Consider the following 18,474-nt stretch of genomic DNA (forward strand, 5'->3'; position numbering starts at 1 on the left):
TTTTACCTAGAATTTTGAATGCAGGAGTTTTACTTGTAAGAGAGTATTTCTACACTGTAGAGGGTTCTACTATTAAACTTGGGGGGAAAGCACTTCTATCTAAATTCTTAGCACGAGGTCCACTTACTGGAAGTTATCTCTGGAAACAACCTTCATAACTCATCATTGAACTGTTTGCTCCCAGTATAGTCTTATTAAACTAACTTTATGTTGGGTCTTACTATTTTCTAAGATTGTAAAATGACTGCCAATATAATGTAATACTTATAACATATAGTGATCGTTAAAAGCGAGACAAGCTATCTTATATGGAACAGATCAGGTGTTATACAATACTGATTAAGATGATTATTTTAGAGGAATAGTGTGGTACTCGTAGACTGCATTAAGAGACAAACATAGTATTAAAAGTCTGTCATTTCTGCCGAAAAGAACCACGTTCTTTGGGTAGGTTTTTGGAGAACTGGACACACCAACATTGTTGTAAATTACACTCCGTCGATTGTGTTAAGGCTCTGACACACCAACCCGACGGCCGACCTTCGTCAGAAAAGGCAGTCGGACTGACTGCCTCCCCGAGTTGGTCAAAAAAAGTGCCTCAGAACACACCGACTTGAGCGTACGTTCTGCGCGTGCGCGAGACGCAATACGTCTCCATAACAACATAACTGTCTTCATTTCAGATTGACAAAGGTCAGTTTAAAAGATTTTCGTCAGATTTTGAGAGCCGTTCGTCATGCTTATCCCGCTCGTCATTTCCGGGTTAGCGCTCCACCAATCAGATTGGCCATTGAGTCTGACTGCCCACCCACCGATTCAACATGTCAAAACGGTCCAAATGAAGGCCGACGGCTCCTCCGACTGACGATGGCACGGAACACACCGAACAGACTCGAGTCACCGACCTCGCCAGACTGTCAGACGGCCGATAATCGGGTTGGTGTGTCAGGGCCTTTATAGTCTCTGTTAGCTCTAACAAATCCCAAATAGAAGTATGGTCTAAATGTGGTAGAAATGAGTTGACAGTCTCGCATTGCCAGACCTATCCCCACAGCGCTGTGGAGTAAGGTCTGGCTACACCACACATACATTCTAGGATAGAAGAAAAAATGCTCTGGGTTGTTGTTGTTTGCATTTCTTTAAACCAATCCCAATGGTCTTGGGTGGCGCTAAGCTCCAGACGCAGCGACGGTGGCTCTGCTAAATAGTCTCAGGAAGGAACTGGTTCTGGTGGAACATTTACGCCACATACAATATTAAATGAAGTTAACTGTCGACACAATACAGTAACGCGACCTATTTAAATGAGCTGATACATGGTTCAACCTCATTGGCTCTCACCAGTGTATCTCCGTGTGTACTTCATCCACACCAATCAGTCCCAAAACCTCCCAGTTAGAGAGGAACTTATCTAACATATTCTTTGTCAACCATTCCCCGACTTGTCATTTACGTCGTGTAGCTCGCTAGCTCGAAGTTTGTTGTTGTTTCCCGAAGAGAGCGAAGTTTGAGAACGGCGACAATCAGAGAGGGACTTCTTTCATCCTTCAGTTATCCTAGAAATGTACTTCAGCTAATCCAGACTGCTGGTTTTTTCATGGCCTTTAATTGACAGGACAGCTGAAGACATGAAACAATACAGGACTTTCACCCAGGAGACCGGGGACCATGTCCCGCGTGTCACTTTTCCTAAACCCAACTGTCCCGTTCTTCTTTACCTAAACCCAACTGTCCCTTTCTTCTTCACCTAAACCCAACCGTCCCGTTCTTCTTTACCCAAACCCAACCAATCATGTTCTTCTTTACCTAAACCCAACTGTCCCTTTCTTCTTTACCTAAACCCAACCATCCCGTTCTTCTTTACCTAAACCCAACCGTCCCGTTCTTCTTAACCCAAACCCAACCAATCATGTTCTTATTTACCTAAACCCAACTGTCCCGTTCTTCTTTACCTAAACCCAACTGTCCCGTTCTTCTTTACCTAAACCCAACTGTCCCTTTCTTCTTTACCTAAACCCAACCGTCCCGTTCTTCTTCACCCAAACCCAACCAATCATGTTCTTCTTTACCTAAACCCAACTGTCCCGTTCTTCTTTACCTAAACCCAACTGTCCCGTTGTTTTCCCGCGTGTCATGGAAACGTAAGCTCACCCACGACCTTTTCCTTAACTTAAGGGGCCGTGTTCATGTCACGGAATTCTGTGAGCTCGGGTTGTAAAAAATGTGCTGACCATCACGAAAAAAAACGAGATAAACGTGTCCATGTACAAGAATCAATAGATTAAATTTTTTTTAATTTTTTTTTTATTTAGCCTTTATTTAACCAGGAGAAATCCCATTGAGATTCAGAATCTCTTTTTCAAGGGAGTCCTGGCCAAGACAGCAGTACAAAAGTTCCATATTTAAAATATACAGCAAAAACAGACAACATAAAACAGAAAAAAAGGTTGGCAAATTAACATCATCTCCACATAATCACCAGCAGCACTCAGTAGCAGCACATGTGCATATAGTACTCAAGTAATCCTTTATCCTAATTTTAAACTGTATCAATGTTGGTAGGTAGTCTAATTTAAGATGTTTCTGCAGTTTATACCAGGATGATGGAGCAAAAAATGTAAAGGCACTTTCACCGAAAACAGTTCACGTTCGGGGAATGTCATACATGATTTGCCCATATGATCGAAGATTACATTTCCTGGTAGTGACTTTAGGAGTCAGGAGAGAACATAAATAAGGAGGCAGTTTACACAGTATGGCCTTAAAGAGAAAAATATACCAATGCTCCAACCTGCGATTATGCAAAGAAGGCCAACCAACACTCTCATACAAGCTACAGTGATGAGTACGAAAACTGGAATTAGGTACAAATCTTAATGCTGCATGGTATACTGAGTACAGCATTTTCAAAGAAGATTGATTTGCATGCATGTATAAAATATCACCATAATCCAGCATAGACAGAAATGTTGCTTGTATAAGTGTTTTTCTCGCACTAAAAGAGAAACAGCCTTTGTTTCTATAATAAAAACCCAACTTCACTCTAAGTTTTTTTGTTAGACATTCTATATGCTGCTTAAAGGACAAACTTTCTTCTAAGAAGAAGCCAAGATATTTGTAGACTGATACTCGTTCAATTACTCTCTCATCTAGAGTAACAATCTGACAAGCATTGTCTGTGTTCCTTGATTTAGAGAAGCACATCATTTTAGTTTTGTCAGAATTTAATACAAGTCTCAATTTTTTAAGATTCTTCTGAATAATGTTAAAAGCAGATTGCAGGTCCTCTGAGGCCCTTGTTAAGGAAGAGGCAGAACAATACAAAATGGTGTCATCCGCATAAAAATGACACTTTGCTGTTGTTACATTCTGACACAAGTCATTTATATAAATAGTAAATAAAATGGGCCCCAAAATGGACCCCTGAGGGACACCATTTTGTATAAGTAATGAGTTTGAGGCCACACCATCAACCTGAACACTTTGTGTTCGGCCACTCAAGTAGTCGCCAAACCATTTGACTGCTTTTAAAGACATTCCAATATCCCCCAATCTCTGAGACAGGACAGAGTGGTCAACTGTGTCAAATGCCTTTGATAGATCCAAAAACAGTGCAGCACAATATTCTTTAGAATCAATAGCACTTATTAAATCATTTAACACTTTCATAGTGGCAGTGACAGTGCTGTGTTTTTTACGAAAACCAGACTGCAAATCATTTAAAATGTTTTTTGTTACTAAATAATCTTTCAACTGGTCACTTATAAGCCCTTCTAAAACCTTGGCTAAAACCGATAGCTTAGATATTGGCCTATAATTATTTGGATTTGATCGGTCACCACCCTTTAATAAAGGAGTGACATACGCTGACTTCCATACACTAGGTATTAATCCAGTTTCAATAGTCAGGTTGAAGATGTGTGTCAAAGGTTCTGCAATATATTCAGCAGCAATTTTTAAAAAATACGGATCCAACCCATCAAGACCAGCAGATTTCTTAACATTTAACCTTACAAGAGCATCATATACCTCCTGTGTTGCAATAGGAACAAGATCAAAATTGAAAGGTACATTTTCCCTAGACAAAGAGTAATCCATCTGTTGTTGTGTTGCATGCTCAAACAACAACCCAGAAGATATAAAGTGCTCGTTTAGGGAATATCGCATCTTTTTATTGTCTGTAATAATTTTGTCATTCAACTTCAATGCATTTGGCAACACAGTATCCCTACAGTCTGAAGACAGTGATTTTATAACTTTCCAAAATTTAGAGGGGTTAGCTGAACTTTCACATAATTCATTTACATAAAAATCTGATTTAGCTCTGCGTATTTGAGAGACACATTTGTTTCTCAGGTGCCTAAAATATTGCCAGTCTGAGCTGTTCTTGGATTTCTTTACCGTTGCCCAAGCAAGATCACGCTCATGAATTAAATCAGACAATTGTTCTGAAAACCACGGATTATCACGCCCTTTAATCTGATATTTCCTAAGAGGAGCATGTTTGTTTATAATGTCCAAAAAAAGTGATTTGAAATATTGCAATGCTATCTCGGGCTCCGGGATCAAATTTACCCTGGTCCAATCACAAAGATTAAGATCAACTAAAAAAGCTTGTTCTCAAAACGACTTAAGATTCCTCTTAATTATAATACGCGGTTTACATTTAGATATCCTGGTATCTCTCACACCTGCAATAACGCAGTGATCACTCAAATCATTTGCAAAAACAGCAGTAGCTTTGTATTTCTGTGGCACATTGGTTAAAAACAAATCAAGTAGCGTAGACTTTTCAGGATGTTTAGGGTTTGGCCTAGTAGGCGAGTCTATAATTTGGGTCAAATTCGCTGAGTCACAAAAACTTTTAATTAAATCAGATGCCGGAGTTAACCAGTCTCAATTTAAGTCACCCATTAAAAATGACGTGACCATTTCACGAACTGCTGTGAGACTGGGTTGTTATATGACGATTAAAAGCTCCTGTAGGTCGTATTAGAGGGTAGGAATAAATGACCGATATCGTATGGTTTGGAGGACTGGTTGTTTTCATGAGACAGGTGAGTAGGAGAGGGACGAGTTGGTCAAAAGTTGCCAACAAAATCCCGCATGAAGGTCTAGTACTAGGTTGTGCGCTTGCGACTTCCAATGACTTACAAAGATACATAACAGCTACAAGTGTATGCACTATACAGGATTTACCCTATTATACTTTATCGACAGGAATTGATAGGTCAAACAGCAAACAGCCACCCACAAATAGTCTATATACATCAGGCTGTCTTTGAGATTTCACATGAACAACGGTTAAAGTTACTCAGACGTTCAATTAGGCCTAAGCGACACACCCCAAGCTTCCATCCTTTTTGCCCAACCGTTTTGCCAGCAGCGTGTTGGCATTTGAACAAAGTGCTGTGTGTCCACAGTGTGTGCAGACTGTATTTATAGTATTGCCTGAGGCCTCTTGGAGGAGCAACACTTAGGTTTTAGTTTGTGATCTCCCTGCAGAGGAAACGGTCTCTAACATCTTCTGTTCTGTTTGAGCTTCAACTTTACTCTGCAAACAAAAGTGTATTGGAAGTTGAACATGGAATTGCCTCCAGCCTGAAAATAAACAACAATAACTTTGCTATTAAAATGTGAAAAGGTGAAGTGAAAAACATGCAGCTGTTAACTTGCATCGATTCTGAATAAAACCAAAGGATGCAGCCAATGGCCAAGTGTGACTTTGCACAAGATGCAAAGACGCTATGCTGTCAGCTATTCCATCAGTCAATAGATAGTCTCTCTCAAGGGCTAAAGATGACACAAGAGTTAACAAACAGCCATGTATATCAGCTCCTCCAGTCCCTCCACTGCTGGCTGTTCCAGTTTAACGGGAGAGAGGAGCAAGAAGGGTTAGGATGGTGACCGGTCTCTAACGAGCTGTTACCACCTCCATCTTCAGCCAGAGAGGTTAGGATGGTGACTGGCCTCTGATGAGCTGTTACCACCACCATCTTCAGCCAGAGAGGTTAGGATGGTGACTGGCCTCTGATGAGTTGTTACCACCACCATCTTCAGCCAGAGAGGTTAGGATGGTGACCTGCCTCTGATGAGCTGTTACCACCACCATCTTCAGCCAGAGAGGTTAGGATGGTGACCAGCCTCTGATGAGCTGTTACCACCACCATCTTCAGCCAGAGAGGTTAGGATGGTGACTGGCCTCTGATGAGTTGTTACCACCCCTATCTTCAGCCAGAGAGGTTAGGATGGTGACCAGCCTCTGATGAGCTGTTACCACCACCATCTTCAGCCAGAGAGGTTAGGATGGTGACTGGCCTCTGATGAGTTGTTACCACCACCATCTTCAGCCAGAGAGGTTAGGATGGTGACTGGCCTCTGATGAGTTGTTACCACCACCATCTTCAGCCAGAGAGGTTAGGATGGTGACTGGCCTCTGATGAGCTGTTACCACCACCATCTTCAGCCAGAGAGGTTAGGATGGTGACTGGCCTCTGATGAGCTACCACCCCCATCTTCAGCCAGAGAGGTTAGGATGGTGACCGGCCTCTGACGAGCTGTTACCACCCCCATCTTCAGCCAGAGAGGTTAGGATGGTGACCGGCCTCTGATGAGCTGTTACCACCCCCATCCTCAGCCAGAGAGGTTAGGATGGTGACTGGCCTCTGATGAGCTGTTACCACCACCATCTTCAGCCAGAGAGGTTAGGATGGTGACCTGCCTCTGATGAGCTGTTACCACCATCTTCAGCCAGAGAGGTTAGGATGGTGACTGGCCTCTGATGAGTTGTTACAACCCCTATCTTCAGCCAGAGAGGTTAGGATGGTGACTGGCCTCTGATGAGCTGTTACCACCCCCATCTTCAGCCAGAGAGGTTAGGATGGTGACCGGCCTCTGATGAGCTGTTACCACCACCATCTTCAGCCAGAGAGGTTAGGATGGTGACTGGCCTCTGATGAGCTACCACCCCTATCTTCAGCCAGAGAGGTTAGGATGGTGACTGGCCTCTGACGAGCTACCACCCCTATCTTCAGCCAGAGAGGTTAGGATGGTGACCGGCCTCTGACGAGCTGTTACCACCACCATCTTCAGCCAGAGAGGACATTATTTCTTCAGCTTCTTCTTGCGTTGTCACCCCGACGGGAGGTGTACAAACAGGGCTTGCAGCAGGTGAATCGGTCGTGCTATTAACGTCATTGCTACACAATTTCTTAGTAAAACCAAAATGAATTAAACTGCCTTGTTTTCTTTTTGCCATGGCTATACAATGCTAACTGCAGAATGGATTTCAAGGACTTTGCGCGCCGATTAATGGCCTCCAACGTTTATATTTTTTGTACGAGTCTTTGAGTTAACATGTACTAAACATGAGTGGAATTTGTACCGCAGCGCTGCCACGCCTTGATGCTCATGTATAGTTATCTTTATTGAAGTGAATTAGGTTTAAATCACCGTCATGCATGAATGATATTTTTGCAATTTTACACATAATAATCCACAATGATCACGTTATACAAAACTGAAATTGCACGTCAAAATGACACACTGTTAAGATTTTTACAAATCACGTTTTCAGGGGAGTCCATGTCTTTTTAAGGGGAGCTGAGCTCCCCCTAGCTCTCCCGTAGTTCGCACCCTGAGTATCTGGTAGCAAAGCAAACTTTAAATTAAGCCTTTTCCTCAAAAGAAAAATATCTTTGTCATTCAGTAGATAGACAACAGCATTGTTATAGCCACCTTTAAGGGTTTAATTTACACACCTACACTTCTAATGTGCGTTTCTGTGAGGCAAGTTTACACTCTGCACGAAGTTCTACTTTCATTCCATATTCTTTCCATTTGTATTTGAATGCACATCACAAAGCTAGCAAATGATATGATAAAAAAAGGACAGACACATTTCAAAAACAATACTTAAAATATTTTATTCTTTGCACTACTGGTGTTTGGTACCTGATGGCACTCAGCCTAACACATACAACTCAATCTCTTGATTTGGTGATTATGGCTAAAGTTTCCTGAACTTGGCTTTGTCTGCTGTATATTCTCATGCATAAAAGACAAACGTTGCATTATTCTCAAATTGCATTGCATTGCAACATTGCTTTACAACCCCGCTCCCCCCCCCCCGCCCAAAAAAGAGCCTTCTGGATATGGCTGATTCACTGTGCAGGCCTTTTTTTGCCATTGTTTTTTAATTGTTATAGTGCTTTACAGTCCATGGTTTGAAGTACAGTCTGTGGACAGTCTGTGGTGTAAACATAGGCACTCTAGTTGTAACTGGCCATCACTGTGGGCCTCTAAAAGAGGTTTGATCACTTTAAGCTCTGTGGCCCACTGGCTTTGGGTCAGGCCCCAAAAGAAATATCACAGGAGGATGAAAACAATTCCCATACTATTCTGTATTAGATATGTAAAAACCTTCTCAAATTCCTGTAACAGAAGGCATGCTGAATTAAATACATTATGCTTGTGGTTAATAAAAAGACAGTGTTTAGCTACGCTAATGACCCAATGAAAACGAAAAAAACTGTTGGAAGGATGAAAAATGGAGAGAATCAAATGGGTTACCCTGTGAACAGTGGCCATTTTAGGACATCTCAGACTTGAGAGCTGTCAGACTCCATTGTACTTAGGCTCATCTGTTTTGAGTTCAATCCTGACATGCTAAAAGTGCTAACATGCTAACGATTGTCAATTTACTGCCAGCTTTAATAGGTTACTAAAGCGCTAATGCTTAGCGCGTGAGTTCATCGAGAAGCTAACATGGCAACATTAGCATGTTTGCATTCTTGTTGGCATGAAAGCCAATAGGTCAACATTTTGGGAAGTGCTTAGGATGCCGGTGCTGCATTGGCTCATGTGTTCAAACCAATCACCGTACACTTATGTCACTTTAAGTTCCTTATGTGCTGGGATTGTATCTACTAAAGCTAAAAAAGAAACACGTATTAAGAACTAGTTCTTGCAGTGCGGACACGATGCAAAGGACGGTTCTTAGAACAATGAAGAAGTTCCTCCGGGCCAAAAACGCCTTTAGAGACAACCTTCAATCTTCTTATCTACGGTCATGTACTCTGAAAAAAAGGGGGGGAAAGAAGCGCATATTCCAAAATGTCAACTATTCCTTTGAGTGATAGATTTGGATACTTGCATGCGTTATTGGTCACTGCAATCATTCAGTGCTACCTTTAAACTATCCTATCATTTAATCATCAGCTGAATCTGATGGTAGTTTGTTCATTAGTTCATAACAAGATAGAAGGCTTGATGGTGGCGCTATATGAAAAGTAATGTGATCACCAGAGTTGTTAGAGTCGTCCTTTGTGGAGTGTGATGGTGTGTACTAAATATCATGACAATCAGGTCAACATGTGTTGAGATATTTCACTGTAACCCAAAGTCAACCCACAGAGCGAGCCACATCAGCATCTCGAGCACTGCGCCGCTAGCATGGCTAAAAACCCAGCAAGCACTTCATTATTGCACATAACCTCGATTTTAGCACAGTCAAAAGACCTGACATAGGATATTATAACATTTCAAAGTGTGCATATATTCAGACATGGCACAGTAATAAAATATTATTTATAAAACACAAAAGGGTATAAAATTAAAAACAGTTGGTTCTGTGAATGTGCAGAGGGTTTTATTTTTCAGTGTTTTCTTAGAATATTTTTATTTTTCATTTGTCCACCTTGCTTTCTTTTAGCTTAAGAAATGAAGTATTCCTTATATTTCCTCCTTGATTTGGTGAGCATCTGCTCCGTCTTGTGTTTGTTCGCTTCTGCTGCTCTCCTCTCTTTGTCCTGTCACACCTCATGTTTTTAAAGTACATATACCCTGTTGTGGAAGTGGATTTCATGCTGGAGGAGAATAGTCCTTCCCTAATATTTCTCATCCACCTATCCCTTTCATATTTTGCAGTCCATGCTGCGGTCGATGTCCAGTTGCAGGTGATTGGCTCTCACTGTCCTCTTCTTCCTCCATATCTCCTTTCTATACCTCTATAGTCTTAAAATAGATCCTGGCATATATTGAATCCAATTGGCTGTGTAGGGCGTGGAAGGAGGGTCTCTTGGAGGGCTCAGCGGCCCAGCAGTCCATCATGATGCGGTAAATATTGGGAGGACAGCGCGTTGGACAGGGCAGCCGAAACCCCGATGACAGCAGATCCAACACTTCCTTGTTGCTTTTTCCTAAAAGAGAGAGAGATCATAAAAGCATAAAAAGGAGTGTACTCATTTCTTAACCTTTTCTTTTTGCAGGAAGGGATATTCCACTCTGCAAATAGCCAGCAACCACAACTGTGATAACATCAGGATTTACAGCTCAACTTTGAAAGGTAAAATCAACATGACTCATATTAAACCAAGACGTTCAGTTATCTTGAATGTTTGCTCATGGATTAAAAAAAACACCTAAATGATAAGGCTCTCGTTTCTCAATTTTTTTTCCCCCCTCTTGAAAATACGAAAACCAACAACGTGTTAGTCGGTCTCTCAATACTTTCTGACTTCCTACCTGGCTCTCAGCCCTAAGCCCTGGTGTAAAGCTTCTCATGACTTCGCGTAAACATACACACCACTTTCTAAAGCCAAGTGGCGTGTTATCTGTACGCATTTTGAGCTATCCACGTGTATGTCTACGCAGTATACAGCGGACGGCAGTCTGCAACGTCACAGTGTAAACATATACGGCACTTTCTAAAGCCACGTGGCGTGTTATCGCGAGGCTACGGTTGGGTTTAGGAAATGTCACACGCAGGTTGGGTTTAGGATATGAAGAACAGGGAAAGGAAACATCACACGCGAGACACAAAGTCATACATGGGACACGAAGTCACACGCGGGACACGATCCCCGGTCTCCTGGGTGAAAGTCCTGTGTTGTTTGACCCATCCACCCCCCCGACCAACCTACCTATGCAGATTTTCTCCCTTTCATACTACTCGCTACGGCGTCAATTCACACGCAATCGCAAGGTAATGTAAGTCAATGGAGGTCAAACGGCGTTGATTTACACGCTCAAAAACAACTATGCGTCTTGATAACACACCAATAATGGCATACGAGTTGCCGTTTAATACATACGCCACTTCATGACATCAGTCTGAATACTGTATATAGTTTCATCAGTCATTTTACTTAAACAGCTGCTCACTGTAGTTTACAGTGGGGCAAAAAAGTATTTAGTCAGCCACCAATTGTGCAAGTTCTCCCACTTAAAAAGATGAGAGAGACCTGTAATTTTCATCATAGGTACACTTCAACTATGAGAGACAAAATGAGAAAAAAAATCCAGAAAATCACATTGTAGGATTTTTAATGAATTTATTTGCAAATTCCTCTGGAAAATAAGCATTTGGTCACCTTCAAACAGGCAAGATTTCTGGCTCTCACAGACCTGTAACTTCTTCTTTAAGAGGCTCCTCTGTCCTCCACTCATTACCTGTATTAATGGCACCTGTTTGAACTTGTTATCAGTATAAAAGACACCTGTCCACAACCTCAAAGTCACACTCCAAACTCCACTATGGCCAAGACCAAAGAGCTGTCAAAGGACACCAGACCTGCACCAGGCTGGGAAGACTGAATCTGCAATAGGTAAGCAGCTTGGTGTGAAGAAATCAACTGTGAGAGCAATTATAAGAAAATGGAAGACATACAAGACCACTAATAATCTCCCTCGATCCGGGGCTCCACGCAAGATCTCACCCCGTGGGGTCAAAATGATCACAAGAACGGTGAGCAAAAATCCCAGAACCACACGGGGGGACCTAGTGACTGACCTGCAGAGAGCTGGGACCAAAGTAACAAAGGCTACCATCAGTAACACACTACGCCGCCAGGGACTCAAATCCTGCAGTGCCAGACGTGTCCACCTGCTTAAGCCAGTACATGTCCAGGCCCGTCTGGAGTTTGCTAGAGAGCATTTGGATGATCCAGAAGAGGATTGGGAGAATGTCATATGGTCAGATGAAACCAAAATAGAACTTTTTGGTCAAAACTCAACTCGTCGTGTTTGGAGGGGAAAGAATGCTGAGTTGCATCCAAAGAACACCATACCTACTGTGAAGCACGGGGGTGGAAACATCATGCTTTGAGGCTGTTTTTCTGCAAAGAAACCAGGACGACTGATCCGTGTAAAGGAAAGAATGAATGGGGCCATGTATCATGAGATTTTGAGTGAAAACCTCCTTCCATCAGCAAGGGCATTGAAGATGAAACGTGGCTGGGTCTTTCAGTGATCTGTATGACAGTGATCCCAAACACACCGCCCGGGCAACGAAGGAGTGGCTTCGTAAGAAGCATTTCAAGGTCCTGGAGTGTCCTAGCCAGTCTCCAGATCTCAACTCCATAGAAAATCTTTGGAGGGAGCTGAAAGTCCGTGTTGCCCAGTGACAGCCCCAAAACATCACTGCTCTAGAGGAGATCTGCATGGAGGAATGGGCCAAAATACCAGCAACAGTGTGTGAAAACCTTGTGAAGACTTACAGAAAACGTTTGACCTCTGTCATTGCCAACAAAGGGTATGTAACAAAGTATTGAGATGAACTTTTGTTATTGACCAAATACTTATTTTCCACCATAATTTGCAAATAAATTCATTAAAAATTCTACAATGTGATTTTCTGGATGTTTTTTTCTCATTTTGTCTCTCATAGTTGAAGTGTACCTATGATGAAAATTACAGGCCTCTCTCATCTTTTTAAGTGGGAGAACTTGCACAATTGGTGGCTGACTAAATACTTTTTTGCCCCACTGTATATTAAACAAACTTTGTAGGTGCATTTGTTGGGAACTATTTTCAGCGGCGGATTAATCCACATTTGGTGCTCCAGGGAGTATTTGTGGCAGCAGGACAGTGTACTGTATGTGGGATTGAGTAAAAATAAATGCTACCACTTTGTAATAACCAATATTAATAAATGGTCATTTGAACAACGAACTGTTTTGTAAATCATCTATAAATGTTATTTGGATGGCTATTATAAACTTGCAACCACTGCTTATAATAATTAGTTGATGATTATAAGTACCAAGTACCAACCCTGTACAATTATAGGGGAAACACTGATGCCCTCTGCCTGTATTTTATTTTTACAGCCGGGACGTTTATGGGTGTCGACAAAGAGCCTTTGGACCCAACGTGGGTGTCTAACCCCCCAGTCATATACCCAACCCCCACTTTGCCCCTCAGCGTCTCATACCGACGCACTACAAGTCTAACACACACACACACACACACACACACACACACACACACACACAGTGTCTGATTACTGCTTTGTTCGGCGCTCCCTTTCTTCATTCACTCTCTAGCTCGCTCGACCACCGTTGTGTTCTCTCTCTCTTGCCAACTTTGACAAACAGTAAGCCGGTACTCATATACTCTATATTATGCTTTTAAAGCACACAATAAGCAGAGAAGGGTGTAACCACACATTGGAAACAATCATTGGCACACCCAGTACGTCCATTGTATTTTTACACCCATAAGTGCATTGTGTAACGGAGAGTTGTGCATACTTCCAATTCTTTTCCACTGCTTAATAAACAGGTAACACACTCCCATCAATCTGCTGGAAAGCTCTGTAGTTTATATAGAGTAGCTCCATCAAAAAAGTAGAAAGAAGTCAACACCATACCATCATAAGGCATCTTGCCCCGTGACATCATCTCGTACAGCAGGACCCCAAACGACCAGACATCTGATTTTACTGAGAAGCGCTGGTAAATCGCTGCTTCGGGAGCTGTCCACCTCACCGGGATCTTTGTGTTTCGACTGGCTGTATACACACTGTCCTGTAGAGAGAGATGGGAACGTTGTTAACCTTTAACAGAACCTTTCAGCTGTCGCTTTCTTAGCGGATATAAAGTCTTTCCATGTCTGCATGAATAAAACATTCTGTTATTATTGCACACAAAACTGTGAATTATGCAGATTTGAGTGCTGCTCCATTATACCAGACAGATGGAGGGAGGGTGGAGTTATGCATTAAGTATACATGAGGTTACACAGGAACGACAGAGCACACTACACATATTCAAAAGAATATGGGCAAAGAATTAGCGTTATTCTAAAATAGGAAAAATGGTTCTTGACAGATGAGACAACAAAAATAACCCCTCTTTCATATGGTGTTGACATGCTGTCTCTCTTCCTCTCTTATATACACACACACACACACACACACACACACACACAACCTGTTTACCCTTATAATCCGAGCCAGTCCGAAGTCGGCCACCTTGCAGATGAGATCGTCTCCCACCAGGATGTTCCTGGCAGCCAGGTCCCTGTGGACGATGTTTCGGTCCTCCAGGTAGGCCATGCCCTCGGCGATCTGACTGCCCATGTAGATCAGATGAGCTGATGTCAGCACCTGGCCTTCAGCAGCTGAACACAGACACACACACACACACACACACACACACACACACACACACACACACACACACCACGAGGAATAAAAACCAACTGGAATGAGACATATCTGAGTCAAACCCTTCTTCAATAATTTGGTGCCCCCCCCCCGCAGTAACTCTGAGGACCCCCTAGGGGTCCCGGACCGCCTGTTGAAGCTCTGACGTATGTGAAATGAGTTGAATGCATGTGTGTTATTTGTGTCGTGTTCAAGCTATCAGGGTTAAACTTTAATGTTGTTAACACAAAGCAGCCGTACAACACTTTTTCAAGAATACATTATAGTCCCACGTTATGATTAAATCAGGAAATATGTTTTAACATGTTTTGTCCTAATATTGTTGGTTGGATTCTGGATTTTTTAACAAACAGGACACAGAGAGTAAAGGTGAACGGAGCTCTGTCTGGTCAGCTTTGCTCTTCTACAGGTTCACCACAGGGGTGCGTACTTTCACCCCTTCTGTTCATTCTATATACGAACATGTGTCAGAACAAATATGTAAATAGGACCATCATTAACTACTATTATAGCCCTAACCCCTAACCCATCATTAAATATGCAGACGACTCCGTCACAGTGAGTCTGCTCCATAAAAACGACAGAGGTCATGGTCCAATAATTGAAGACTTTGTCCAGTGGTGTGAGGAGTCACACCTCCAAAACAAAGGATATGTACATTGATTTTGGAAAAACTCCAGGATATGAGGCCATAACTAGAACTAGAATCCTATAGATATCTAGGGACAATTATTGACTCTAAATTCAATTTCCAGGAGAATTGTGAAGCTGTCTGTAAAAGAGGACAACTATACTGCTTGAGAAAACTGTACCATGTTCATATAGACAAGGCTGATGACATTATTTGATCGTGCCTTTATCGAATCCATCATATCTTTCTCCTTAGTGTCATGGTTTGGGTGTGTCTCAGTCAAGCACAAGAATCGCCTAAATCAAATTGTAAAATGGTCAAGAAAGCTGACTGGGGAGTCCCAGCTGCACCCCACATGGCCATCTAGTTAGTGCGTCTTTTTCACTGAAATTAAGGCTGCTGCTCTAAAAGCACCCCCTCCCCCAACCATATTGTCGGTGATTGGCTGGAACGTGGTTTGTTGTATTTTGGTGGACAGCCTGTGCCTCTAGTGTTTGTTTGACGTTTACGAGCCCTGTGTTGTCTCCTGAGACCGGGCTTTTTCACGGTGTGTTCAGGGGCCAGGCAGCCAGCAGATCAAGGAGAGATGACTACGATTTGAGCCAAAAATTAAATTGCGCAGGAACTCATAGTGCACCTTTAATGCCTTATGGAAAACATATTGTCCAATTTCCCAACCAGATTTTGAATTTCTATTCCAACTTCTTGCTTTGTTGTACAGCATGAGGGCTTTCAGTGAAAAATAACAAAGTTGTGTCTGGTGACAAGAGATTAGGGACCACATTGCAAGAGGGGATTGTTCACTCCCCAAAGGGTATGAACATGAATGTGTGTGTGTGTGTGTGTGTGTGTGTGTGTGTGTGTGTGTGTGGGGGGGTTCAGCTCCTCAGGGTCTCTCGCTGGGGGCTGCATTCCTTGTCTGTCATGTACTTTATGGCCCTTTCAGACTCAGATCGAGCCACACACCATATACATTGTCTACTTTTGTTGCCTATTGTACAGACTGAAGTGAAGGCATGCAGGCTTATACAGTATATCAGTAGCAGCCTGGACCAACACTAAATACTACATTACTCAGAAGAGAATCATGTGTAATAATTTTCATGCAGATAAGTACAGTCATGACACACACACACACACACACACACACGATGAATAAAAACCAACTGGAATGAGACATATCTGAGTTAAACTGAGTTAAATAACGTGCTCACTAAGATTCCCTGTGATTGAAGCCTTTTTGTAAAACGTCAGAGCAATATTTCTCTGCTGAGCGGAGCTGCAAGAACGCTGATTATAATTCCATTTGGATTGGATTTAAGGGCGAGAGATTTAACCGTCACTTGGCCTAAATACTGTTTCAGAGGGATTTCCAAAAAAACTCGGAGGTAAGGGCTGAAATTCTCAAACCCTAAGAAAAGCAACATTAACTTCCTGTTCTAAACCTCTTTGCATATTAAAGAGTTGCATATTATGTATGTATGTGTGTGTGTGTGTGTGTGTGTGTTCCACTTACAGGCGAGGTAAGACTTGAGGCTTCCTTTGCTCATGAGTTCGGTCACGATGTAGACGGGCTCTCCTCTGGAGCACATGGCCAGCAGCTGGATCAGCTTCGGGTGATGGAGGCTCTTCAACGCCTGAACCTCCTTCACAAACTCGTCCTGCTTCGTGTCCTCTGGAGGAGCAGAAAACAGAAGTATCGCTGGATTTTAATCCTCGTTCCATTATCCTGCTCGTCCTTTTGTTCCCTGTTGTTGATGCTTTCATGTCATTCATTTTGCTTTACGTTTCATCTTAAAAATCATGCCTGTCTTTCTCTGGCTTCTCCACGCAGCTTCCCACATTTCACCAAACTGTCCCCCCATTTCTATAATTTATATTCTCACCTACCATCTCCTCACTCTTTTCATTAATCTCATCTTATTTTTCTCCCTATAACACGTTATTAATTCATGAGACAGACAGACAGAGACAGAGATAAGTTACAGCAGTTTAGAGCATTTAAGATGAGATAAAAAGCAAGAATATACCTATAAACATTATAAACAACTTGACAGTTTTCCACTGATCTACAGGTGGCTTAAATGTCCAAAAAAAGAAGCAATGCAGCAACAATTTGCAAAGAGAAGCCTGCAGGCGAGTAAAGCGTGGATGCAACATGTACTGCTGGTTTCAAAATGTTAAAAACACAAAACTGCTTTACAGTTGTTTTATGAGGAAGGAAATGCATTTAGACATTCCCCTTTTAACTTAGTAGTAGTAGTAGTAGTAGTAGTAGTAGTAGTAGTGTGGAGACAGACTGCCCAGATCTGGACCCAGAGTTTGACTGGAAAAGAGGTATGGCTTCCTGTAATCACTTTAGATTGACTTTAATTATGCTCCTAGAACATACCTAACCCTGCACAAACTCCACTGCATGAAGGCGATGAAAGATACCACTGGTGTAGTTTATACACTATGAGACCCTGGCACTTTCCTTAACATGATGAGGAGGATTCAAGTGGCATCGATCATGTCTAAGTTACTGGCAGTGGCGATGTCCGTGACTATGTGTGTCCTGTTGTTAAATGATTTGTTGATGCTCAGTATCAACAAGCTCTAAAGACGCATAGCCCTGGCAGGCCTGACGGCAGCTGAGCAGATGATCGCGGTACCATGGAAGCCTCCCGATCACTTGCCAGTCTGTGAATAAGCGCTTGTGGTTGAATACATGCTGGGGATGATCATTTTTGTTGTTTTGAGTGCTTGTAACCAATAATAATTTACCTAGCTGTCCTCACATTGTTATTATTTCTTGTCCTTTTTTCATTTTTGATACACATTTTTATCTGTGACACTGCTTTCCCATGTATGCATTGTATACTTTTATGTAAATTATCATCTACACAAATATCTTGCACTTTTTGCCTGTTTATTAGCATTTGGAAATAAAAATTTGATCGCAAAAAAGCATTGCCTTTAATCCCCAGAGATGTCTTTAACACGATCTTCAATCACATGACTTAGACTCTAGAGAGACAGCATGTCCCTGTGCTCATACCTCGTTTCAGCGTCTTTATGGCCACTTTCCTGTTCTCTGTGGTCCACATGGCCTCCCACACCTCTCCAAAGTGTCCCTCTCCCAGTTTGTTGAGGAGTCTGAACTCCTCTCGAGGTCTCTCCCAGGGCTCCATGTCGAACAGCTCCCGCTGCACAGAGACGACAGGGTGAGTCCAGACAACTTCACAGTTCATTCATTCATTACAACCTTTATTCATCCTCGAGAGATCATCTACGTCATCGAGTCAGATTAACACAGGAAGTACAATCATAAGAAATATAGAAACACAATAAAAAAGCGGCTGCGTGGCGTGAGCGTGCGGCTGCGTGGCGTGAACACGCTGGCTGCGTGTCG

The 18,474-nt window shown here is 42.3% G+C and overlaps 1 protein-coding gene and 1 long non-coding RNA gene across 2 annotated transcripts in view; one reads left to right on the forward strand and one right to left on the reverse strand.

The window, feature by feature from the left end:
- LOC144521411 (uncharacterized) overlaps positions 1 to 13,657 on the forward strand; it is a 39,601-nt gene extending 25,944 nt beyond the window's left edge. Inside the window, exons 2-3 of the long non-coding RNA XR_013502317.1 lie at positions 10,269 to 10,345; positions 13,110 to 13,657. This is a non-coding gene — a long non-coding RNA (uncharacterized LOC144521411). The remainder of the gene's footprint in view (positions 1 to 10,268; positions 10,346 to 13,109) is intronic.
- srms (src-related kinase lacking C-terminal regulatory tyrosine and N-terminal myristylation sites) overlaps positions 7,907 to 18,474 on the reverse strand; it is a 27,484-nt gene continuing 16,916 nt past the window's right edge. The window contains exons 4-8 of the mRNA XM_078255976.1: positions 18,121 to 18,268; positions 16,597 to 16,755; positions 14,222 to 14,403; positions 13,652 to 13,808; positions 7,907 to 10,199 (exon numbers count right to left, since the gene is read on the reverse strand). Coding sequence (XP_078112102.1) covers positions 10,000 to 10,199; positions 13,652 to 13,808; positions 14,222 to 14,403; positions 16,597 to 16,755; positions 18,121 to 18,268 — 846 coding nt within the window. The 3' untranslated portion in view covers positions 7,907 to 9,999. The remainder of the gene's footprint in view (positions 10,200 to 13,651; positions 13,809 to 14,221; positions 14,404 to 16,596; positions 16,756 to 18,120; positions 18,269 to 18,474) is intronic.

Source organism: Sander vitreus, chromosome 7 (assembly GCF_031162955.1).
Source record: "Sander vitreus isolate 19-12246 chromosome 7, sanVit1, whole genome shotgun sequence".
Classification (NCBI taxonomy): domain Eukaryota; kingdom Metazoa; phylum Chordata; class Actinopteri; order Perciformes; family Percidae; genus Sander; species Sander vitreus.